The sequence below is a fragment of the Nycticebus coucang genome, chromosome 15 (genome assembly GCF_027406575.1).
Source record: "Nycticebus coucang isolate mNycCou1 chromosome 15, mNycCou1.pri, whole genome shotgun sequence".
In the NCBI taxonomy this organism is placed as follows: domain Eukaryota; kingdom Metazoa; phylum Chordata; class Mammalia; order Primates; family Lorisidae; genus Nycticebus; species Nycticebus coucang.
Window position 1 is genome coordinate 10711209 of NC_069794.1, and position 27093 is coordinate 10738301.

The 27093-nt window shown below is 37.8% G+C and overlaps 1 protein-coding gene across 2 annotated transcripts in view; it reads left to right on the forward strand.

The window, feature by feature from the left end:
- The window catches only part of FGF14 (fibroblast growth factor 14), a 675946-nt gene extending 649346 nt beyond the window's left edge, over nt 1-26600 (forward strand). For both annotated transcript variants that reach the window (XM_053563372.1, XM_053563373.1), the window contains exons 4-5: nt 21107-21305; nt 24517-26600. In XM_053563372.1, coding sequence (XP_053419347.1) covers nt 21107-21305; nt 24517-24653 — 336 coding nt within the window. In that variant the 3' untranslated portion in view covers nt 24654-26600. The remainder of the gene's footprint in view (nt 1-21106; nt 21306-24516) is intronic.
- Nucleotides 26601-27093: the final 493 nt, after the last annotated feature.

The following is a 27093-nucleotide window of genomic DNA, read 5'->3' on the forward strand; positions in this document are numbered from 1 at the left end:
AGTTCATAGTTTACTTTAGAGTTAACTCCAGGTGTTGTACAATCTCCGGGTTTTGTCCCGTGTATAATGGCAAGCACCCTCTGGTACAGGATCTTACGGGGAGTTTCACTGCCCTAAAACTCCTCTGTGTTCACTCACTCATTTCTCCTGCTCTCCACCTGACCCTGTCCCCTGGCAACCACGGCTCTGCTATTTACTGTCACCATAGATTTGGCTTTTGCAGAATGTCATCTAGTTGGACTCATGCAGTGTGTAGGCTGTTGAGACTGGCTTCATTCACGTAGTGACGTGTATTTAAGTGATGTGTAATGTGTATCATAACTTGCTGCTTGATGATTTCTCTGTGTTGCTGAACAAGTCTGTTGTCTGGGCGTGTCACCATTTTTCATACATTCTCCTCCTATGGAAAGCTATCTTGGTTGCTTTCAAGTTCTGGCCATAATGAATAAAACCACTAGGAACATGTCTGTGCAGGGTACATACCAAGGAACTAGATTGCTGGATTATGGGCAGTTATCTTTCCAGTCACAAACTTCATCGTGTCACCCCTTGCTTAGCAGTCTCTGGGACTCATCTTTGCTTCTTAGGAAGTCGTGACTTTGCAACGTTTCCATTATGATCTTCTGCGTTTCATATTCAGGTGACGGCACAGACCTTAGCTTCTACTTATCCAGAACTCCTACCTAGGAGAGTGTTTTATAATCTTCAAAATGCAGTACTCTTTCTTCCAAATGGAATGCTTTCCTTTTCTTCTTAATCTGACACCTTCCTGGTCACCTTTTAAGATCCAACTAAATCCCACTGCATTTAAAGAACTTCTCACCGTCTCCAGCAGAGTTGGTTGTATCCTCCTAGACAATCACTCTTGTGTCTTGGGGGTAACATAAGAGCCATATTGCAATTGTTAATGCAACATTGATCACCTCTAGTAAAATGAAATGCAAACTCTTGGAGAACAGGCACTATAACTTATGTAGTTTTCTGTCCCCAAGATTTGTACAGAATAGATACCCAAATATTAATATTTGTCAAATAAATGATTGAATTAGTTAGCATGGAAAAACACAAATAAAAATAAGCCCCCACACTGATCCCTGTAAGTTTAATTTTCCATATGCTACGCAAAACTTAGTTTCATAGTAAATGTGTTCATCTTGCATACACAGTACCAACTTTGGTCCCACTATACAGATGGTCTACCTGTTAGTGTTCTGTATAATACATGCTGGAAAAAAAAAAAAAAACAAAACAGAATTTCTAACCATTGTTCATACAAAATGACTGGCTTAGGTTTGCATTATTATGGGATGGGGACTTTGTAGTCAAAATTATATGAAATTTAAACACCAACAAGGTCTTTTCATTTACTAAAACCATGGTATCATAGACCTCAATTTACTTCTCAAAGATCATTTATACTTCCTGGTGCCAACCTTGCCCTTCGCTGTCCTTTCTGAGGGTGAAATCAGTTGCAGAGACCCAATCTAGCCAGTTTCTCACTCGCATCCTTGGCTCCCATCCAAGTGCTCTGTACAAATGCGACGTCCGTGGTGCTCTCCATGGAGCCTGCTCCCCCCAGCCTTCAACCGCTGCAAGACTGTCCCCTAATTCCAACTCGGTGGTGCTGACAGCCCCGCTGGAGTTGCGCTGGTGACCACTTCCCCTGGCCCTGTCACCCCAGTTGTCTCCCTTAGTTTCTATTTTTGTATCATATGAACTGTCGATCCTGTCATTTAAAACTAATCTACCAAAGACTCTTCTAGCAGAAGTGAAGATGGGTGAATTCCACCCACCCCTCCAGATCTGAACCTTTCCTCAAAATACGTTTGTGTATATACTCTTATTTAGGGTTTTTTTTAACTTGTAGTTTTCATCTTTAAAAGGCATTGTCAAATCATTCTGCATTTATTCTTGTTCTGTATGTATTGTATAATGTGTGCTGTAAATCAGGTATCCTATTTATATAGTATGTGTTATATTATTTATAATACATGAACAATACTGCCTAGTTCGGTACAGTTAAGTTATATATATAGTTAAGTAAGCTAAGAACATATGCCTGTACTCTACGTCAGTTAGTCTGGAATCTGCCAGGCTGGCCATGATGAGCCAGGAGACAGGACGTTGTTACTCGAGCCAGGGTGAGGGGAGAGACCTGTGCATCTTGTTTGCCCTCTATCCATAGACTTAGTCAATTTGAGCTGCTATAACCAAAAAACAACCCATAAAGTGGTCATTATATAAACAACAGAAATTTATATCTCGCAGTTCTGGAATCTAGGAAGTCTCAGATCAAGGCGCTGGAAGATTTGGTGCCTGGAAGGACTTTCTGGTTCATAAATGGTGCCTTCTCCCTCTGTCCTCAGAGTCGAAAGGAGAGGACTCAGCCCCGATCCCCGCTGGGAGCAAGTCACCTCGTGCCTGACCTATCACCTCCCAAATGCCCAACCTCCAAATCCCCCTCTCGCTGGGGATTAGTTTTTAACCTATGAATTTTGGAGAGAATAAAACCTTCCTACTACGTACAGCTGCCATCACCTTTAGCATTCACCTCTTTAATAATTTTTGCATAGTTTATAATTTTTAAAAAATCTAATAGGAAGCTTTTAGTTGGACCATAATTTTTACAAATCAATGTGAAGTAAAGGAAGGTACGATGCTGGTTTGAAAAGCCAAAAAGGTTCTCAGATGCAACACATATAAAATTGCAAATCTTTATATATACAGTATTTACATAGAAAAACAAAAGCCAAACACGTCCCCAGTTCTGACGCCTAGGTAGAAAATGCACTGGAAACTGCACATTGAGGCCGAAATAAGAAGGTTTTTCTTTTGCATATATTTTTCAAAAATTTAAAATTGTTGTAGAAAACATATAAGATAAATTTACCATCTTAATAATGTTCAAATGTTCCACAATGTTAAGTGTGTTCATGTTGTTGTCCGGCAGCTCTCAAGAACCTTTTCATCTTGCAAACCTGAAACTCTTTGGCTTTTAAATAACAACTCCCCTTTCCTCCTGCCCCTGGAAAACATAATGCTGATTTGTTCCTGTGAATTTGACTACATTATGTAGCTCATATAAGAAGTGATGTGTATGCTAATGTCTTTTTGTAATTGGCCTATTACGCTGAGCATGATGTCTTTGGGGGTCGTCTGTGTTGTAACAGGTGTCAGAATTTTCTTCCTCTCCAAGACTGACTAATATTCTATTGTATAGACACACCACATTTTGTTCACCCATTCATCTCTTGAGGACACTCGGGTTGCTTCCACCTTTTGGCTGTTGTGAATAATGCTGCTAGGATCATAGCTGTGCAAATTTCTCTTCAAGACCCTGCTCTCATTCCTTCTAGATACATAGATGGAAGTGGAATTCCTAGATTACATGGTAGCTCCATCTTTAATTTTGTAGAATCCTTCATTCTCTTTTCAGTGGTGACTGCGCCACTCTCCAAATCCCACAAACACACACAGATTCCAATTTTTCCTCCTAATTGCCAACCCTTGTTATTTTTCTGCTTTTGTTGTTGTTTGGATGGTAGCCATTCTAACAGGTGTCAGGTCCCATCTCATTGTGGTCTTTATTTTACTTCTCTGGCGATTAGTGATGTTGAGCATTTTTTCATGCTTATGGACCAGCAAGGTGAGTTTTGACCTTGCCTTTATCATCAGCCTCACATAGGTCTCCAATTCCATGGGAGACCTACGTGAGGGAGAAGTGACTCTCTCTGACAATTAGAAAGGTTGCTAAAAGGTAATTAATTTGAAATCTTTAATTAGTCAAGTTAGCTTTTTCTAATATTTTTTGCTGTCTTTAAGTCTAAATTTCCCAGTAAGATATCACTTTTTTTTTTTTTGAGACAGAGTCTCCCTTTGTCACATCCAGTAGAGTGCTGTGGCATCACAGCTCACAGCAACCTCAAATTCTTGAGCTCAAGTGATTCTCTTGCCTGAGCCTTGTGAGTAGGTGGGACTATAGGCACCTGCCATATGCCTGGCTACTTTTAGAGATGAGGGTCACACTCTTGCTTGCTCAGGCTGGTCTTGAACTCCTGAGCTCAAGCAATCCACCCGCCTCTGCCTCCCAGAGTACTAGGATTACATGCATAAGCCACTGTGTCCATCCCACTTTCTTGAGGACAGGATGTTTTATCCTCTTCACTCCCAAATCTTTTACAGCTACTACAGAGCCTGCCCTATGATGGGTACCCAATATGTGTTTGCTAAATGAATCACAGTCTTGATGAAAGAAATTTTTCTGCCATCTCTCATGACCTCATTAGCAGTCACTATATCTCCTTTACCAAGAAGCTTTTCCTCAGTTTCTCTCTTTGGCCGGTACTCATTTCTTATTTGGGGCTCATTATCTAATGGGACACAGCTTCAGTATCAGCAGCATTGACAATGCCCAAAAGATCACCTTGCTGCCACAGAGTGCCTTATACACTGTAGAAACTTCAGTTACAAGGACAAACCTAAGGGCAAATACTACAATTTAGACAGTCTACCAGAGTGATGTATATTTTCCAATCTGAATGGTTTTATTCTGAGAGTAACTGAGTATAAAATGCTGTCTCCACTGTAATTGTTAGTTTTCAGAAAATAATTAAGTCTGTAAAGTCTAACAGAATGATAGCTAGAGAATGCATTCCTGCAATTTCAAGGAACTTATTGTGTGAATATCATGCCATGGAATAGGTAACATATTTTTTATCCAATAACATTGACAGTTTCCTCAAAATTTAGATAATCACTCATGTCTAGTAAAGTCTGCATTGCATTGTGATAAAGCACCTTCGTCCACTCCTGTCTGCATTCTACTTACTGTCACACAAACTCTGCTGGGCACATTGCAACATGTTCTTCTCCTTTCTATATGAATTAAGGGAGGGAAAAATCATTTGCTTAGTCATTTAGAGAATGCCTCTTAACTGCACTCTAGGAGTGTATCAACATATGGAAATTACATACGGCATTCCCCGAGTACTGACATTTTCCTGAGAAAAGCACCACTGAGCTAGAGTTTTCAGTAATTTCTAATAAAATACTGTCTTTGAAGGTGGATACACAGAGAGATTGTTGCCTGGTGTTCTGGGACATTGTTTTCAGTCTCTGTAAGTCATATGCATCATAACTTTGGAGAAGTTTCAACCTGAACTCAGAATCCCTCTTAGCACAGCCCAGTTCCTGAAGTGAATGGTAGGGAATTAGTGCTATACTCTTGAAATTACAATTTTTTCAAAACTTACTTACCACTTTTCCAAATAATTAATGTTAACCACACTTGAATCATTTGCATTAAGATTCTGAGGCCAGTACACCAAGTTCTTGTATAGAGAATTGGACTCAGAGGACACCAGTGTGACAATGTTAAACATTTTTAGTTGAAGGACACTTAAAATTTCTGTAACATTCATACACTATAACTTGACCACATTTTCTTCATTGATCTTGCACATGATCACTTAACCAATCTGTTCTGTCTTGGTAGGACACTGTCCATGAATCAGTCCCAGACCTACCTCCTCTCCCACGTTGACTTTGACCTACAACCTTACAAACATTCTGCCCAAGCAAACTCTGTCCATTTTAGTTACGGTCCCTGAATATGTTCTCCACACTCCACCTCCACACTTAGGTTCTTGCCATGGAGCCCACCTGCTCCCCACTCTGCTGTTCTCACCATATCAGCTTTATTCTTCAAGACCTGGCCAAACCTACCTTCCTTGAAAAGAAGTAGGGGAAACGTAAGTGCATATTACCATGGTAAATAGCCAGTCTGAAAGTCTCCGTAGTATACGATTCCAGCTATCTGGCATTCTAGAAATGGCAAAACTATGGAGACAGGGAAAAGATTAGGGGTTGTCAAAGGGAAGAACGGATGAATAGGCAGAGCACAGAGATTTGGGGGGCAATGAAATGATTTTGTAACATGCTGTAATGGCAGGTACATGTCAGTGTACATTTGACAAAATTCATAGAATGCACAACACCAAAACTGAACTGTAATGTAAACTATAGATGGTGCCAAAAAATGTACACACATTGTAAAGGATTATAAAGCTAATACTATATATATTTGAATAGAGTGCTTTTTAAATAAAGACGATACAATTATATGTGTGTACATACACAGGGTGTCGAAACCAGTCATGTTCGTTACGTCGTATACTGTGTCTTATGCACATATTTCTTGCAGTTGTGGAAGTCTAATGTGACTTGATTATTACAATTTTAATTATAATACTCAAATTTAATTGTAATAGTCCTTTGACTTCTACAATTACAAGAGGTGCTCAAATGTGATTTGTATTTATATTTTGGTTATTGGTATATATCGAGTATCACAATTTTAATATCATTTTTTACCTTTCTTAAAATGTGGATATTTTTGGCACTCTCTGTATATACATGACTTGTAAATCATCCTTAAAATCTAGCATGAATATTTTAAATCTTCTTGATAAGCTTATAAAGTGTCTGCCAATGTAGATATGCTCAATATTTATTTTCTCTCTTAACACCAAACTCTAAAATACAGGCAGAGCATAAATGTCATTGTGTTACCCATGCCTCCCTTATTTGAATATCCCATCATTGGCAGTGGGAAGGCAGGAAAAGGCAAGAGAAAAATCATTTCTAAATTATTTTAAAAGGACATTTGCCTTCTCTACCACGTCCTCAAAAGAATAGTGATTCCTTCTCATGCAGCTCTTCCTTAATATTTCCTTGCAAACTGAATAGCCGTGAATGATAATGTGTTGATGGTGGTTACCTATTCCCTTCAGAGCAACTTCTAGCAAAGCAGAAAGAAGTATCTTGAACTTACCTCTTCAAACAACAAGCTTACTGTTCTCATGTGTAGAATTCCTTGACTGATAAACAGATGTTAACTTACCTTATTCACCTCCCTCGCAGTTATATGAATTTTGCTAGACATTATTACAATTCTCTTCATCCTTGGTCTTCTAATGATAATGACGGCTAAGATTTATTGAATGCATATTTGGCAGCCCAAACCGATCATTCTCGTCAAATCTGATAATCATATAGCGATAAGTATTTTAGGCTGGGTGCCCGTAGCTCTGTGGTTAGGGTGCCGGCCACATGCACCGGGACTGGTGGGTTCAAACCCACCCCAGGCCTGCTACAAAACAAAAACAAACAAACAAACAAAAATAAGTAGTATTTTATTTTGAAGGTGAAAAGACTTTTCCAAGATAATATTAGTAAAATGCCAGGGTGGGAAGCAACTCCAGGTCCACTTAGTTCATGAAGCTTTAATCTAATCTGTGCACTCCACTTAGGGCTGGGCACACTCAGTGATCACTGGTTTTACGTCTATAGGTCTCTCTTTTTTCATCCTCTCTTGGGGACTTTAATGCAACTACATTCATGGTTTTTAATCTCTCACTTCAATTACTTCCTGACACCCCCGTTGGTTCACTTGTCTTTCTCTCCACGTTTCTATTATCCTTAAGAGTGAACTGCCTCAGGGACCACGCAGCCCCCCAGGCAGGCACATGGAGGTGAGGCAACCGGGTGTGCTAATATTTGCCAATTTATTTTCAATTTCCCTCCTCAAAGGGGTGGGCCTTTGAGTTGCAACAGGGAATTATGCTAATCATGTAAATGGAAGAACTAATCTATAAGACCAGATCCAAAAGTTTAAACAGTTCACTCATAAAAGATAAATTTGGCAAGAATGGGATCAAAGTATACGGGTTAATGAAAAGCAGGAAGGTAGGCTGAGGGAGTTCTTTGTTGCTTTTTTTAAAAAAAAAAAAACATAAAACATGAAAATAACAATGTTTTTTAAAAGGTTAGGTGGATTCATACATGATGGATAAATGACAGCTATTAAGGAGTCAAGTTCTTGGAGTCTACCTCTCATCATTGGCCTTGACATTCATTAGTGAGAATAACCATATCACACCACAAATATTACCCTGCAAAAGTCACTAATTTTACATCCTCTGGAATATTTTGGAGTCTTTTTCTTATGAGTTTAATAGATTTACTGAATGGCAATGGATGGTTTCTTAATGTAGGAAGTTTTCTATTTACTACTATTAGTAAGCTAATAGTTGCCCACCATGCTAAAGTTTATAAGAAAAACCTTTTGCAAAATGTCCTGCCTTCAACTGGGAAGCCACTATCCCCTTATGTTTTAGTGATGAGCTTGGAGTCACTCTATTTACTGACTAGGACTTTATAAGAAAAGTCAAACTATAAGAAACTTAAGTAAATGTTACCCCCAAATTCCAGTCCCTTATCTTTCAACTTAATTTGCTTTGCAACTAGAAAAACAAATTGAAAGGAAGAGAGAGAGAGAGAGAGAGAGAAAGACACAAAAAGCAGGCAACCCAAGGGAAAAAGAAATTAAATATACAACTTTGTGGAAAATTTCCCCATAGGTATTTGAAATAATATTCCGTAAAAGCACCAAGTAAGTTTATGTTATACTTTAGCTTTATTTTGCCCAAGAATACAAAATTGCAATATTTGACCTTTCAGAAGCAGCAGTGAGCACATACCAAATGTCATCCAATTCTACAAGCAAGAAACCTACACACCGGGCTGGACTCTTGCTCCCTTTAGCTGCTGTCTAGCATCACACAGCACTGCCCTTCTGACCTCCTAAATATTCTCCCCTCTGCATTTAATCTCCATCTGCACTGCTGATGCCCTTGGCTACACAACTATCATCTCAGTACCACGGTAGACAAAACAGAATTATCATGTCCAAATTGGCCCTCTTCTATTTTGGTCCTTCCAAATTTGTACCTGATTACCACAAACTCCTACCCAAAAGCTTTTAAGCCCTTCCCATTGTATTAAGGGAAAGATTAGAACCCCTAGCGGGACCACCTGATCTTGCCCATGCCTCTGTACCCAGCTCCCAACTCCCACCGTCCTCTCTTCACATTCTGCGTTCTCATTTCAGTTTTCCTTTTGTCTTTCAAATGTTCTGTCCCTGCTCCTGCCCCAGGGCCTTTGCATATTATATCACACTTTCCAGAAATATTCCCTGTTCTTAGACTAGTTAACTCATTTTGGGTGTTTCACATCTAAGTTCAGAGCTGAGTGTTTTTTCATTACCAATCCTGACCAGGTCAGATTTATTTATGTTCTCATAGAAGTCATTCCTTTTTTGTAAGAACCTGTCTTACAGGTTTGTCATGGTTTGACCATTAATGTAAACATATACCTCCTCATCAGACTGGATAAATGAACACATAAATGAAATGGATTTTAGACATCACTGAGTGTAGAATAAATGAAAACTTGTTTCTGTGTGTTCACAGTCCTCAAATTCTTCAATTTGCCATCTGATATCCAAGATACTCCCTCAATCCCATACATAGGGAAAAAATTATAACATCAGATATCTTGGAATGTTCACCGTGAGTGGGAAAGAAGACTGTATGTGTGTGTAAAAAGAGGTGGCCAACGTGTACAGAATATATTATAAATGTTTTGTAAAAATGCAAATTATATATTTATAGTGTATCTTTATAAATTAAGATACAATATCCCATTTTCCCCATTTATGGTGACTTTTGGGACACCCTGTATGAGCCAGAAAGTTTGGTATTTGCAATGGCAGGGGTTCTTTTTTGTTTGTTGGGTTTTGTTTTGTTGCTGTTTTATCCATCGTAAATGCTCTGAGTCTTTCTATTTCATAGTCAGACACTCTCCACCAACAACATGGAAGGTAAGCCAATTAACTCATTAATTTCTATGAAGTTTCACAATAGCGTATGAAAACAACTTAGTGCTAATTTAGAGAGAATTAAATTTGTAACCAGGTGAACCTCAAGGGCTCAAGCTTCATCCAGTTAGTATTTAACCAAAAGGTCGACATTCTCTCCCTCAGGGCCTCGTCCTTCCCCAGAAGGTCCTGGGCCTCTTTTTACTTTCCTGGACTCTCTGGTGGTTAGTATTTGTCCTTTGCGTTAACCTTTGCGATTGTCAAACTAATTATTGCCAGAATCTGGGGGATTATGGTTGATGTGTTCAGTGTTTCACTTGCACACCGTGTGGGCTTCCTCCGGAAGGGCTCACAATTCTTACTAGATACTTACTTTCCTCCTATTCAAATATGAGGATGTATTTAATACTCTGGTGGGAAAAATTAAACTCCTTTCACTGGTTTGTATTTTCAACATTGCCATTATTAATAAATCTTTTGCAATGAGCAGGATGATGGAGGTAAAATGCCATGTGGGTGTCAATGAAGCCTCTCCAGCCCTTACTCAATCCATTGTGCCCTCCAACATGCAAAATCATTGTCTATGACAGGGGGTGGGGATGTTTTTCTTCTTTTGGTGATATTATAGTATCAAATAAAATATATATGAATTGTCTTTGAAATTGCAAAGGTCAGCTAGAAATTATTATTACTTAATGAATATGGTATTTTAGGAATATTATACAACCCACCTATAATTCCTTCAGTTTTCAATGGCAGTTTGTTTTTAAAGGTTGGGTAATTAGGTACTTTAATTTTTTTTTTTTTGGTTTGGTTTTTACTTATACAAATGGTTTACTGGGAATTCCACAACACATATGCTTACTACAAAAATGTTTTATGTGAAGATCTAATTCCCAATGACATTTTAAGATAGAAAAGCAGAAGCAGCTGTAGGAGAGCTATAGGAATCCTACTAAAATCCAATTTAAAGAATTAGGTGGAGAAAAACTTGACAAGGACAAGTACATCTTCATTCATAGACTTTAGCAGAGTGAAAGTCATAGATTTGTATTTTCTTTTTCAACATATATCATTTTGCATTCAAACATTCAAGACAAAAATGGGCTGAGAAGTACAAGGAAATGAAAGAAAACATTAAAAAAGGAAGATAAAACAATCAGGTTTTGGTGGGGCATGACAGGATACTAATTGAAATATTCTAACTACATTAATTAAAAAGCAAAATTTTTTGGATGACAAATTATATTCTTGTTTTGAATAACAAAAAAATCGGTGCAGTGAATTGAAAAATGTGATCATATGACTGTCTAGTTGGACAACGTTTGTTCCATTCAGGGATCTCTTTCTTGCCTCCCCCGTCACCTCCCGTGAAAACTGCCACCATATTGAACCAAGATCACCAAGCACACAGGTCTTTGTTGTTTTTCCCCAAATTCTTGAGATCTTGTATACACTTGTAGGCGATCTCGTATGCACTCTTGTTTCTGAAACCATAGCTCCCTTTATTTCTTTCAACTATTTTTGCATATGGTAAAAATTTACGTGTGTATATGTATATATACACAAATTTATATACATAGATACACATTTATATACACACATTTATATACATATATACACACAAATTTATATACATGTAATGTCTAACAAGTCTACACCAGACAGACCATCACATCAGGTCAAATCCTGTTCCCAACCCAACACTGAAAAGATGTTAGGTTTAAATAATGAAATAAGATTACGTCATAAGAGACAAGTTGGATAACTTTTCTTGACAATTTATCCAAATGAATTAAATAATCTTTTAAACTCTCTATTGTGGTTTTAACCTTTCCATTTGTTAAGTCACACTTCTCTCTGATTTTTTTAGAACAGTATTAGGTCGAGAACTGGTATAATTAGTGAGTTAGAGCTCAGGACATAGGATGGGATCAAAGACCTCCTCTGCTGCTTACTAGCTATAAAACTCTCCCACAGATACTTACCCTTAGCATCTGTCTGTTAAAAAGAAGGCAACATGATACTAATGTACATAATGTACATTATGTAGAATTGTGCCCGGCTTATACTGATCGATAAATAAACAAATGTTAATTTTTTTTAATTCTCATTTTATCTTCCCTTTAATCAGACACATATTCACATCCAAAGCCATGGATAAGGTAGCAGTGCTCCTCAGACTATCTGTGGTGAGAGACAGTATTTTTTTAATTGCCTATCTTTTGCACAGATAATGCCATAAAATGCCATTACTAGAAAAAATGTGAAAAGCAAAGCAAAATACAAGCCCCAAGATCTAAGAGATATAAAGCACACTTGTTAGTACAGATGTATGGAAATGGTTTCAGACAGTTTCTGCACTTGTGTTATTGCAGAGAAGAAATATAATTCATTGATAGACACAGGTCTGTGGACCATACGTAGGCAGCACTAATAGGAAGACTATATATTTCATTATTTTCCTTTTGAATAAGATAACTTCATTTTTAAAGTTTACATGGTCATTGTGATTGTCATCATATATAAGCTATAATACATTTTATACATCATTATATGTAATAGTGTGTGTGTTGGCTTGTTGTGGTATTTGCATCATAACGAAACTACAAATCACTACGTGAATCTGAAAAGTCCTCAAGCTGGAGGATGAGGCAATCACAACAATCTGACTTGGAGACACCACTTATCTCTACATTGATGCCGCCCGAAATCCGTCAAAGAGACTTCCTTGCACACACCAGGCACATTCGTTACCTGGTGACCTTATTCACTTGGATCATCGAGACAGTTTTTAAAAACTCATGACAGTGCTACTTGTTGATTTTGCTGCACACGTTTAGTTTGATTCCTTTCAGATAATGCACTAGCAGCTTCACACCCTCCTTTCAGGGCGCGTTCTATGCAGTTAGGTGGTGTAGGACCCTACTTAGGTCAGAAAACTAGATTGTTGGGAAGCTGACGTGTGACAAGACACATCTCAGAGTCTGATCTCACTCACACCACCACACACTGGGACACCGTCATGCCTTTCTGGCCCTTCCCTAGCAAATTCGGGACAACGAGTTGCATTTTCCTTGAGGGATAGTTGGCAGTAGATGGAAACAACCCAGTTTCTCTTTTGTCCGATGGTTCTTTAACAGACCAGTGGGGAATAGAAGGTGGGTACAGATGGGTGAAGGGAGATTCATTTTCAGTGTCTGCACATTACATTTTCTGTCACTTCTCAGAAAACTCTTTTAAGAATATACTTTTTGTTGACTTTTCTCCCTCCTTACATTTTTCCTGTAAGAGACGTGTCACCTCTGCCAGTCTGATAACCTATATTATACTTTAGCATCTGCCATCCATTATTTTTTTTCCATCCATAGACATAGACGTAGGTAAAGATCAGTAGTAAAACATACATATGTTTGTGTTTAGTTGAATAGTAATTCTGTTGCATTAGTCACAGTCTGTATCAGTTATGAATTGCCATAATGATTCTGTGCAGAAATCAGAAGTCCTGCCATAAGACAATGAGTAGATCTACATCTCTCATGCATCTAGGATCAAGTGGGGCTTGGCTGGAATGCGTTGTGGTCATATGGCTGCAATGGCTTGATTGTGGTGACGTGTTTCTGCCCCTCTCTCCCCCCTCTCACCTCTTGCCAGGCTAGGCCAAGCATGCTCGCTCCCATGGCCGTGGAGGAGGCAGAGGAGGGCACAAACCCAGTTGTCCCCACATGAATACTCTACCTCAGCCCACAGTGAGAGGACGCTGCAAATTACATGCTGAAGGGCATGGGTTGGGGGGAGAGGGATGAAGGATGGGGCTGTGTTTGCAATTGATCACATATTTGAAAAGGTAAGTTCTTTTGATTGAATCATATGATAAATGAGTAGCAATAATTAAATATATTTATCTTGGTTAAAATAAAGGTACTTGGGCGAGTTACTTAACTCTTCTGTATCTCATCTTTTTCATTTCTAAAATGAGGATAATAATCGTATTATTCTCATAGGAGAATAGTGAAGATTAAATTAATGGAGTATGTAAAGTGTTTGGAACTGTGCCCATACAGAAGCATGCATAGCTTAAGTGCTAACTGTAGGTGGCAACATCAGTATCACTGTCATTAACGTTGAGGTTGAGGCCCTCACTGCTGAACACTGACAAATATGTGCAGATGATATGCGGTCACCTCAATAATTGCTTAGCCAGATTGATTTTGTGATATTTTTTGCTAATATTTATGGCATTGGTACCGTCTGTTCCTCTTACAAGATTGATTATTTTAGGAGTTTATACATATATATGTTTTAGAGAAACAGATTCAACATTATAGAACCAGTTAAGGTAATATTTTTTAATAATCCCAGAATGTCTTACTTACAGGTATGCTGTCAATATTTTATTTTGTAAATTTTGCATTAATGTTAAGAAACGGTAGCAATGTTAAGAAGCATATGAATGTCAATTTAATTGCTATTTCTTAAAATACTCTGATCATTTATTAATTTATTCTGGATGGTAATGAGAACAATTGTGAATAATTCCCAAGCTTGTGCATATAAATGACCTGGGTCTTTTTAAAATACAAATTCTGATTCTGGAGTTCTAGAACCGGCTGGATTTTCCAGGTAAGATTCTGGTTGCTACTGGTCCCTGAATCCCACATTTTAAGTATATATCCTCATATATATTTATCTCTTTGTGTGTATTTAAAGATTATATATGTAAGTAAAATACATATTAGTGTTTAAAATATGTAATATATTAAATAAAAGAAATTGTAAATCAAAGTAATAATTTAATAGTACTTAAAATACATTATGAAATATGTAGAAAATAAATACATATAGTATAGTATCAAATAAGTAAATTAATACATTTGCAGCTGTGTTACTCTCCTAATGTTAAGAAATATCTTTACTAGCATAAAGCTTTCATTTACAATTTTGTTTCCCTGGAAACTCCTTAAGTAATAGCCTTTGGCCCTATTTATATAAGCATTTGTCCAGACTGCTTTGTTCGTAGAAATATATTTAGAGTGACTAAATCCTGTAATCAAACTACCTATGTCTCTTAAACACATACATAATTATGCTTTTTTTGAAGTATACAAACAAATAATTAACTGATTTTTGTTTTCGTATGGACATTAGTCACAGCCCAATATTAGGAATATTTGATTATATGGAATTTCAGGTGAATAAAATGCTGTGGTTAACATACTTTTCTGTTTTTAAGTGTTAACTGCAAATATTTTCTGTTTCAAACTTCATGACTGTAAAATCTTTCTGAAAGGTCAGACTATTCTCTTTTGATAAATCTTAAAAGTGCTCTGCATTAAAAAAAAAAAAAAATTGGGCAGTATCAGAACAGTATCATTAGAGTCCACAATTGATTTCAAAATGTAGAAGATAAAAGAGATAGGATAAATCTTTGCTGACCTCAGGATAAACTGTATTAGACCACATCTCCAAAAAGTAGAAAAGGGAAGAAAAATTAGGAATTCAGATTCAATGGATCAGTGGAATGCCCACCTAAAAGTATGTCTAATTAAGTTGAAAATTAAGGTGAAATTTGATTTATTGTTATTCAATTTATTGTTTGTAAATACAGCTATAGTTTACAACTCAGTTTATAGTTATAATTTATTTTTCACCTGTATTATCTTATTTAATATTTGTAATGAAGCCTCATGATTTTTTATTATGCGCAAAGTAAGAACTTGAACTTTTCTTCTTCCTTTTGTTTAAGCCTGAACCAATACACTCCTAAGAAGTACAGGGTCAGGTAATCAAAACTCAGGGGACTAAATTTTTTGATGAATCTGGAATATAGAAGTTAGTAAAATACAAATAGCTATTATTTATCATGCATTTATTATGTGCTATTTACTACTAATATCATTTCTCTATTCTTTCCTTTTATTCTATTTTGGAATTGCTTTGTATTCTAAGACATGCTGTAAATATGTCAGGAATGCCCCTTTTTGGATTTTCTCCTTGAAATGGTGGTGGTAGAGACATTAATAAAATATAATTTTAAAAAACTTTTGTTTATAAAATGTAATTTTCATTTTGTCTTAGATAACACCAAGTGAAACAGTAACTAAATGGAATTTGTTAAGCCAATTCCTAATGGAAGTCCAGGCTCAAACCAGAACGAAAGAGCTTTACCCAGGATGAAACTCTGATAAAGATTTTCACTCAAAGGATGTATATTAGCATGTATATGAAAACATGTAGGATCTACATTTAATTTGGGAATACTTAACTCCTTAGGAATTTGATACTAGATTAACAACCCCTCCTACAACGTCTAGGTTGGAATGTCCTCAGAATTTACCTTAGCGAAGGGCTGGCAAACTTTGTTGGCAAAGGACCCCATGGTGGACACTTTAGGCTTTGTGGGCCTGTGACCTCCATCTCCACTACTCATCTCTGATACACACAGACACGCGGTCAGACAGTATGCGAACCAGTGTTTCTCAGCCTTTTGTATCTCACAACACACTTGAACCTATAGTTATACTTCTGTGGCACACTTAAATTATGCTGATCAAAAAAAAATTGAAAAATATATATAGTGTGCTTTGAACTTCTTTCGAAATAATTTAATTCATGATCTCTAAAATTTTCGCAGCACACCTGAAATCCTCTGGCATCACGCACCTGTGGAAAATCACTGGTGCAACAATGAAAGTGAGTGTTTTCCAATAAAACCTTACTTAGGAAAACAGGGGAAAGCGGGATTTGGCTTAAGGTCCACAGTTTTCTCAGCCACTCCGTCAGATTCTTAGGGTCACTTTCAGTTCTCAGGTTATGGTTCCTCCCAATTATCTGAGTTACTGGCAAATTCACTCTGAGTCGTGGAGCCCAGGGCCTCACTTGTCTCCAGCCTCTCCTTTCAGCCTGAGCCCGGAAACCAATCTCTATACATACAAATGGCCCATCAGGGTATTTTCCTAAACAAAGACATTTCCCCTAGAAGAGGAATTCTGCTGTTACTGTTAAGATAATGAGTAGGCCACAGATGGTGCTTTCATTTCAAAAACAACCACAACTTAAAAAAAAAAAAAGATGGAGAAATTTTCTGTTTAATTATTGCATTTTTCTATCATATGACTTGATGATTTAGTTTGACATTGGTGCAAATTAATATTTAAGCTTCTGCTGGAACTCAATTCTTGTGGGCTCTGTGGTGGTGGTGGTTCTAAAGATAGGCAGGGAATATGAATACAAGGAAAGACACATCAAACTCCTTATGGATCTCATTTTGGCAGTTTCAGAGAGTTTATATTCAAGTCTAAATTTAAATAAGCATGCTCATATTATCACCGCCAGTTTTAGATTGTTTCACTGACACAATCATCATATTACCCACTGTACAGAAACTGTAAATTAGATTAGAACTGCATTGATCTACAACCTGGGCTTCCTTCTTTTTTAGTTCTCTCTTTTTATTTTTCCACTCTATTTTGGAGGTCTCCAACAGGAGGCTGACAGGGAACCATTGCCAACCTTAAAAGTAGATTCCATGTAGAAACTGAAATGTTTTGTTTCCCTTGAGATGTCAGATCTCTTAAAGATCTGAGGTTTTTATTTTCACATGGCAACTATGTGAGAAGCAACTACTCTTTTAAAAAAAAAATTGGGGGGCGGGGGGGGAGATGAGGTTTCACTCTGTCATCCAGGATAAAGTGCATTGGGAAGATCACAGCTCACTGCCACCTCAAACTCCTGGGTTCAAGTGATTTTCCCATCTCTGCCTCCTGAGTAGCTGAAAACGCAGTTGTGTACCATCACATCCAGCTCACTTTAAACATTTATGGTAGAGACGAGGGTCTTGCTATGTTGCTCAGGCTGGTCTTAAACTCCTAGCCTCAGGCAATTCTCCTGCTTCTGCCTCCCAAGGGCGGAACATGAGCCTCTGCGCCTGGCTGAGCTGCTCCTTTTCAATGCTTTCCACTGCGCTCCCTTTCTCTCCCTACCTCAGAGCCTGAGTCAGGGGCCATTTATCCTAATAACAGGGCCGTGATTGCACCAGCTTGCCTCACTCCTGTATCTGCAAGGCATTTCGGTTTGTGGTCCTGGCTGTACACATTATCCCTGGAGAGCTCATCAATTACGATTATTTCCACCTATTATACTTCGTCTGTTTCCCTGAAGCAGAATTGTTGGATTCTAACACAAACTATACCAGTTGTATAATTGCTATAAAGAGTGTTTTTGTTTATGTCAGTCAATGTCTGTCACATTATAGGTCCCTTGAAAGGAAGTACTATTAGAAGTTAGCCAAGAGAAAGAAAAGATTTTCTCTCTGGAATAATTTTTACAACAGATAGTATTTTCCCTTTTTGTTCAGACTACCAGAAATTTCAGAGCTCAGTGTGTCCCAATTCCCCTTCCTTTTGTGTTCCTCATCCTGTCTTTATAATATTAATACTATTAAAGTGAACTCACAGATACTCATGTTCAACAAATAGCTTTCAACTGGATTGTGTCAAAAAATGGATTCAAATCATCAGGACAGAAGTACCTGTCTCAAAGTCATCTTCCACACTAACAACAGACTTGTATTTTATGATGTTTGTCCTCATCATTTTAGTGATGAAAAAATGGAAGCCAGAGGGATGAAGTCACTTCCCCAAGAATTACCCAGCTAATAGGGAGTGGGGCCAACAGCCAACATGGAATCTTCAGGTCCGACTCCACAACTGGGGTTTATCTTCCCCATTGCCTTCTATTTCCAAGAAGGAATTATATTTCTCCTTCTGACACCAAACAAAGAGTGACTATCATTGGTTCTATCAGTTCTCCTGAGGATCCTGGATTTTGTGTCACTGCAGTATTTCAGGCACAGATTAAGTTCTTAAAACTTCTTGAGAGAATGATTAGACACTAACATATTTGAATGTAGCATGTACACATGTGTGTGTACACGTGTGTAGTCATTATTTAGCCAGGAACAAAGAAAGTTGAAAACGGATTAGTGTTCACCCTCACAGGCAGCTGAATCAATGGTTCTCAGCTGTGCAAAACAGAAAGGATCCCGTATCTGTGAAGTCATCAGCACAGCTCCCAGAAATGGGCTGTGGAATTGACTTCCTCACAGTTCTAGGATACACATATTTTATCTGAAAGGACGCAGTGTGCTGGAAGTCCTTAAAGGACGCAGTGTGCGTTGAGAAGAATAAGTTACTTCCTCCACATCAAGAGTCTTCTTTCTCTTTCATATTTGGCTTAGTTCAGAGAATAGACAATAGTCACAGTGATGCGGACAACGTCTCCCATGCTTTGTATGTCGTGGCCGTGGGGACAGGATAGGAGTAAGGGTTAGACTACACTACGGACCTACATTCTCAAAGCTGGAGGCCCTGCACCTGCAGGTAGAAGATGGGTATGGGTGATCTCTGATACCCCAGGAGGCAGTGCCCGCTCTTCCGACCTCCAGTGAGTACCCTCCCAACCTGCTCTGACCATCTCACGTCCAGCTGGTTTTGAGATAGGTTTTAACCAGAAAACTATATCTTCAGATGCCTTTCTCCGTCTCAATAAAAAGACAAGTGGCATGCCAAAGTCTCATCTTTTTTCAGCTGTACTTTCAGCCAATCTAGTCTCTTGGGGAGCAACCAGGTTTATAGTTTTCCATTTTGTTTTACTTTCCATAAACCCAGGAACATGAACCACCCTAGGAGTCTTTTCTCTGAGGTGTGGCTTGTGCACTGACTCGGAGAGGCTATTACATTGGTGAGAGGACGAACAGGAGCTCTTTGGAGATGCAGAATTAGTGGAAGACCAGCACATGTATTTGGCTAGGGTCTTATTCCAACTTGAGGTAGCATCATCTGGAAGAAATAAAATTCTACATAAATGGCACTGGAAGGGGGCTGAATCTGACTTCCGGCTATTTTAATCTGATCAGATTGCTGTATCTGTCATCTTTGTCATGACATTTAAAACCTGTTCCCCTTAAAACAACTGTTAATTCAGTGAAGTTAAAGTTAGTTAAAGGTATGGAACAAACCAAAAAAAATTGTATCCTACAAAAGATATCACTTGGTAGTTCACACACTTAAGGGAAGTAGTGAAAGAAATTTTCTACATGTAATTATGTCACATTCCTATTACAGTTAGCATAAATCCAACTCTTCATTTTTAGCCGCTGTTGAGTGTGGTTTTTAGAATGTTTATAGAACCCTTATAAAAAATAAAAATAAAAATTATTGTTTTCAGCAATGATAAGATCTATTAAGGAGAAGCGAAAATCTCGTGTGTATTTTTGAACACAATGATATTCTTAAATAGATCAATGACGATAAAGCTTGATTTTGCATCTGTACTTCACATATGTATAGAACAGCACAGTGACAGTCCTTTTAAAAATAGCCACAAAAACTAGTTAAGTGTCTTCTCTGGTCTAAGAAAGCTGAACGTTAAAAAATTATTTTTAATAGAGGGTGTCAGAAATGCACATGTAGACAGCACCACGCAATGTCTCGTTAATACGCACGGCATTATATTCAATGCGATTACGTCCAATGGAAGTTTTAGAAATACATAAAAATCACCTATGAATATTTGAAATAGTAATGGTCATTGTAAAGTATGAATAGTAAGTTTTGTGCTACCCATGAGTCAATACAGACCATGGTGCTGAGCCTAATCGTATTTAGTATACTCTTTCCAAAAATGCCTGTGGTTTTCAGTAAGCTTTTGATGTTTATCTTCAAGAATTCCAACACAGCTCCACACAGTGGGTGGACGGAGGTGGTTATTCTCAGCTTCTGTGTCTATGAGCAGCTAACGGGTCACCAGGCCTCAGCTGCTTACCCAACAACAGGCTAGTGGTTAGCTTGTGTGACAGGTGACAGTCATGGCTTTCATCCGAGGTTTCAGTTTGCTTCTTTGCAGACAAAATGTATTGATATCACCCTATGATATCGGTGATCCAAGTAACAACTGGCAGCTCGTAGGGTATACCATATAATCATTTCTAGGCAAATATGTAACATAGATTATAAAATACCTTTACTACATTTTAGTTTTGTTGAATTTATCATGAGTATTCTATGCTACTTTAACGCCTCTTTTCCGATTATAGTCTGGTTGGATTGTATTCTGTTTAAGTGAAACCACTGAGTTTGCTCCACCCTCTATTTTCTGTCATCCGTACTTTTGCCTATATGTATTCCAAATAGCAGACCATTCTCAATCCATTGTGTACTGAAAAAGGTACTTACAATTATTGCACACAGGAAGAGCTGTATCTTCTTGTCCTTGCCAAAGAGCTGACTCTTTCACCAAGTTTTGCTTTCTAGAAAATGAATAAAAGCACAGTGACCATCTGGTTCCTTCCCGCCCTCCAACTTCCCTCTCTTTCTTTTCTCTCCACAGGAACTTTTTACCCCTGAATGCAAATTTAAAGAATCTGTTTTTGAAAATTATTATGTAATCTACTCATCCATGCTGTACAGACAACAAGAATCTGGTAGAGCCTGGTTTTTGGGATTAAATAAAGAAGGGCAAGTTATGAAAGGAAACAGAGTAAAGAAAACCAAACCAGCAGCTCATTTTCTACCCAAGCCATTGGAAGGTGAGTACTCTCTGAGCATTTGCCTTGTCAGACTTAGTATACATTTTACTTTTCAAATTGATGCTTCTACCATGGCTGGAAGGAACCCTGATAAGAGTACTGCAGTGTCCTTAATCTTGATCTGGGGGATAGATGCACAGATGCCTACTCAAGCTGGCCTCCTGGGATTTGTGCCCTTTATACACTTTATTCTGCCTGTGCGTGTATGTGTGTGTGTGTGCGCATGTGTATACATTGAGACTTTGGTGCTGTGTCCCTTCCAGTGTCTCAGATCATCACTGCCTCAACCACTGTGTCCCTTCTACAATTTTAATTAATTAAAACATTAAAATCTATATAAAATATTATAAATCTATTATAATAAGTGTATTAGAAAAATAAGTGTTGAATGTGGCATCAAAATTATTTGCCCATTTTGATTTTATCTAGGTGAAAATAATTACACACTTGTGAATTATCATAACATAAAATGAAGAGGTAAAATTATACAGGGCAGAATTATGCATTTTGGAATTATTGCTTTCCAATCTACATAATTCTTCCCTGTACAAACTTTTGGCATTACTCTCTTTTACTAAAATAATTTATCTGCATGTACATGTAAACAATAGAACCTCCACATTTACTCTGGTCACGTTCTTATGGAGCAAGCTGCAAAATTTGTTAATTATCAGAAACATCTATACCTTTCTCATTAATGATTCTTCCAGAAGTGTCATTTACTTTTATGTATGTAACATTTATTTGAGAACTGAAAAAAAAAAAATGATTTTGAGGCTATTGACATATTTTTTATTCAAATACTTTTGTTTCCTCTTTTTCAGAAGATCCGATCTATAATAACTGAATAAGTTAGACAGTTTAATTTTCTTTATGTTTTTTATTCCTACAGAAAAGCCTTAGCCATCAAGAGAAAATACATATTAGTTTCATCATCCATATGCTCCAAGTAGAAATAAGATAATTTGAAAGTTTTAATAATCTGTGAGTGTATAATTAAGTTTCAGTTTGTCTAAATTTAGAAAATGACCCTTGTTTATATTGCCTTTAAATTTTTAATGATGTTGACTTACTATTACTCTTAATTAAACTTGTCTCTAGAATAATTTATTGAAACCCAAATAATTAGCAACCTATGTAGGAAAGAACAAATTATTTCAGAGTCTGAAATGCAAGTGAATTATTATCATTATATGGGAAATTATAAGAAAAATTAGAGTAGAAAGACATTAGAGGATTTCTTTGTCCTTCCCAGTGACAAATCTGTGATAGGGCATTATTGTTTTAAATGGATTTTGATATTAGCAGACTCACCAATATTCAAGTTCTAAATGAAAAATGAAAAACTAAATTCATAGCATCTCTACAAAGACCATGGTTTATTTGCTATCTTGCTTTGCCTATTTTGACTAATTTATGTTTTGAGTATAGATGGTTAAGAATTGACTACATTTCTAAAATCTTCCCTTAGCTGCATAAATGTAATGAAAATCAAAAGGGCCTTTACATCATTTAACTGGAAATTTGGAAACCACTTATTCCATACACCCTGTAGGAAATATCTGAGACTCCAACAGTGTGAAATAATAATGACATTAATCCTTGGCATCTCAATCGTGTGTTGAACTGTTGTGTGTATATGAGTGTTATGTGTGCGTACATATGTGTGTGTAAACAGAAATAATATTTTCATTGTGTTTTCAAATAATTAGCAGACAGAAGTTCTCCAAAAATAAGGGAATAGGTTATCACATTGCTTACTTGATAGAGGAAAACTAATTTCAAATGTTCAAAATCCACAGAGGATATAAGTTATATCATTGGAAATATTTGGACAAATTAGGAATTGATTTAATTATTGATGCTCTAGGGCACTCGTCTCTCTTCAGTATACAGATGATGAAGATCAATGCTGTGATCCCGTAGTTCCCTAATTTGCAGAATAGTAGGAGTGAGAGATGGGAGTGTGCTTCAGGAAAATGGATTATTCCTTTACTACCTTGCCAAGCCATTTAGTGTAGGCCTGACAGACAGGCCTTTAAAGGATGTCTGCAGCTGGAAAATCACATGATGGACTGATGGGAAAGGAAATGTTCTACCACCGGACACAGAAAATGCGTATCATATTCATCCTAAGTAAACAAAAGGGGTCTTCATAAGATACCTTAAACTTTCAAAAATTCATGAAGGCATCTCTAATACACTTACCTTTCTAACAGCCAGATGACTTGAACTCCATACAGTAGAAATTCTGTAAGGTGACCATCAAAGGGACTATGACAAACTGGTCAATATATGGAGATGGTCAACATAAGGACCTAGGCCTATATACTGATATGTGCATGGGGTGCATGTCTGCTCTATAAACATTAGGTCAGCTTAAGGAGGTGGTCCATGTAGGCAGGTGGTCAGCTATGGAGGTTCTACCAGCTTTCCCGAAGCAACTGTATCTCTGACGTGTCCTTTCCCATGATTTCCAAAAACTCACTTTCTGAGAAGCCACATGTACTATTGTGAGTATGTCAGATGCTTCCTCATGTACTATTGTGAGTACAGATGCTTCCTCAGAGAATGAACTGCCATTCTGTGCTTCTGCCCCCTATGACATCAATTATTAGGTTTTTAAAATAATATCAAAATATGAGGCACAATGAATATGGAAAATGCTCCACAGTTGCCCCCAGTTGTTCGAGGACCTTCTTCAATGACTGCAGAAGAGAAAATGGAAATAATGATCTCCAGAAGGCCCTGGCTTAAAGGAAGAGTGTTCTTTGTTACTGTCTGTGTGAATTTGAAGTCTTAATTTTCTTTTCTGTACAAAAAGGATTAGGTTAAATGCTTGCCATTTTCCTATAGTTCACGTGCACACGCGTGTGTGTGTGTGTGTGCATGTGTGTGGGTAAGAGAGACTGAGAGATGTCATAAATCCACGAAGAGGTTATAGCTCCCATGTAAATTTCCTGAACAAAAACCCATGCCCACCAATCTACATGTATTAGGAATGTAAACCAGAGAATGTGGAGGAAGTAATGTCCTGTCTGTTGCCTGGAAATCATTGCTTTAAGCTAGGAATTCCCTCTTAATGGAATTGCTCTACTTCTGGGAAAACAGAAGTGGGCAAACGGCTGAGGTCTGGGCGTGTATGGAGGGCCCGTTCTTGCCCCTAACCAGGCAATGTTTCCTCTCTCTCCTCCTTTCTTCTCATCCCTAGTTGCCATGTACCGAGAACCATCCTTGCATGATGTTGGGGAAACGGTCCCGAAGACTGGGGTGACGCCGAGTAAAAGCACAAGCGCGTCTGCAATCATGAACGGAGGGAAACCAGTCAACAAGAGTAAGACGACATAGCCAGATCCCCACAGGTGTTGTGACTTGTCCGTCCTGAGCACAGTTGAGTGATTTATCCTTACCAGACACTCCTGCTCCGTGGCTAACGAGCTGCTGCCAGTCAGCCCAGGCTTGCTCTGCGCTGTCTCGGAACTTCTCTGTTGCAAGTGGATAAATCTCAATCTGTTGCACCCCCCCAAGAAGACACCTGGATAACCAGCTAACTCAGACCATGGAATGCCCTACCAGATATGGAATGCCTTTTTAATATCTTTTCTGTGACTGTGACACTTCATGTGAATGACATCCTGACACACTTCACAAGTACACTCCATACCTTGCCTGCTGACAGCTACCCATAATCCTTTTTGAGTCCTGTTTCAGCGAGATCCATGTGTTTCAGTTCAGTTTTGTAGCACACAGATAATACTGAGTAATTTCTAGTTAGACGCTATAAACCTGTGCTATTCTGGATTTCTCTTCTTCCCACTTTTACAGGGCTGCTCGCTCCATTGTCTGTGACCTTTTGCAGGGATTGTGTTCCTCCAAACCTTCAATGTTGCAGTTGGCTTAGTTGGGAGAGCAATCAGGGAATGGGGAAGTCTTCTAAATCTATTATTATAAATCGCATCTATAAAGATTAAGATCGTTGTCTCTGGCTCACACTATTGATTAAACACACATATATGCTCTATCTAGTAGCAAATACTGTGCTCCCGAGGTCGGCATTGTCTGGGTGGGAAAGGGTCAAACACAGTCCACGGGAAGCTCTCTCTGATACGTGTTTGATGCCCCCTCTAGTTTCTTTGTGCGTGTGTGTTTTATACATATCACAAGCTTACTGGTAATGGTAACATTTGCCTTGCCCAGCGAGCAAGACCCACTGGTTTTTGAGAAAGTGGGTCCAACGAATTCTGTAGGCCTTGTAGGCCTGATTAAGGTTCATTTTTCATCTATTAATTCTCATTATTTGGAAAAAAAAAAAAGACAGAGAAATCAATACTTACAACCTACAAGAATTGCACTACCTAAGTCCATTTCCGGTATACTCCTTCCTGTTTTTAATGAACCACACTCAATGCCACCCCCGTTTCGGGCTGCATTCCACTCATACTCAGCAGAGCATGGGCAAGGCGGCTGTTGTGTTCTTTTCTGCAGCAGCAATGCAAACGTTAGTTACAAATTAGACTTTAATATTTTTGGTGTTTAATGACAAGTTTTTAAACTGGACATATTAGAAAAAACTATTTTTTTTAGCTCAGCATGCTGAGTCTGGTACTGTGTATTTTACCAGTACATGCCTCTAACTCAGCGTTTGGGGCCCCCATTGCCCAATGCCTGGTTTAGAGGTGCCTTGTCATGATCTCTGAATACAGTCTGTTAAACTATCCTAGATACAAACAAAGGCAAACCAACACATTCACGCATCAGGATCTTGGTCAATTCAATTCCTTTGCTTTGTTTTCTTCTGCTTTCTTAATTTCCTTTTTAACTTAATACTGCTGATACTACTGAGATAGGCCAGGAAGAGCTGGCTTCACAGAGAAGATTCCAGGCAAAGGGTTCATGATTGGACATAAAGAATTTCAAAATGTTTAAGACCACATTGTTTGGAAATATATTTTGTAACTCTGTGTACACTTAATAAAATTCAATGTTTTGTTCTCGGAAGAGTTAATTAATACCAAACTGAACCTCATTTATACACAACTTTATGTGGGATCAATGTACTTGGCCTCTTGTTATTATTTCTGTGTGGAAGGATGACCCAGTTGCCATTTTTCCCCATCTGCACTGTATTTATTGGGAAATTATTTTGTCACTGCTTTCATAAATCTACATGACAGCCCTTGCCCAGCATTAAAAATTTTGGCCTGCTTAGCTGATTAAAGGTTTAGTATCAATTTACCTGTTTATGCTTATTTCATTTTCATATTGGATTCTACTTGAATAAATAAAAAGTTAGCATAACGTTTGAGTAGATTTATTGTCAATGATACTAAATTACAAACACAATCAAATGATTCCTTGGACCATTCTCAATTTGGTGTTACGCCATTTTAAAGCCTACTGCTTTTAACAGGATATGAATTCCAGTTAACCAATTATTTAAGGAGGACATATATCCCATAATATGTGGCAAACGATGAATAATTAAAGTTGTAAATCCAATTACACGGGCTTATAGATATTGCTTACACCAATACACACACACACACACTCACACACTTACCAACCCCCTCCTATTTGTTTTTAATAATCAGTTCCACCTCCTGGTTTCTTTCTTCCCTGCAAGCTTGTTTATTGGTCTACATTAAAGCAAGATTTATTTTTGTAAATGACAGACTTCTGTAAATGTGTACCTCTGTTTTGTTTTATATATGGATTGTCTAGAAGGGAATTTATCCCTATGAATGGATGTCAACATACTCTCTTTAACATATGTTTAGACATACTGCAG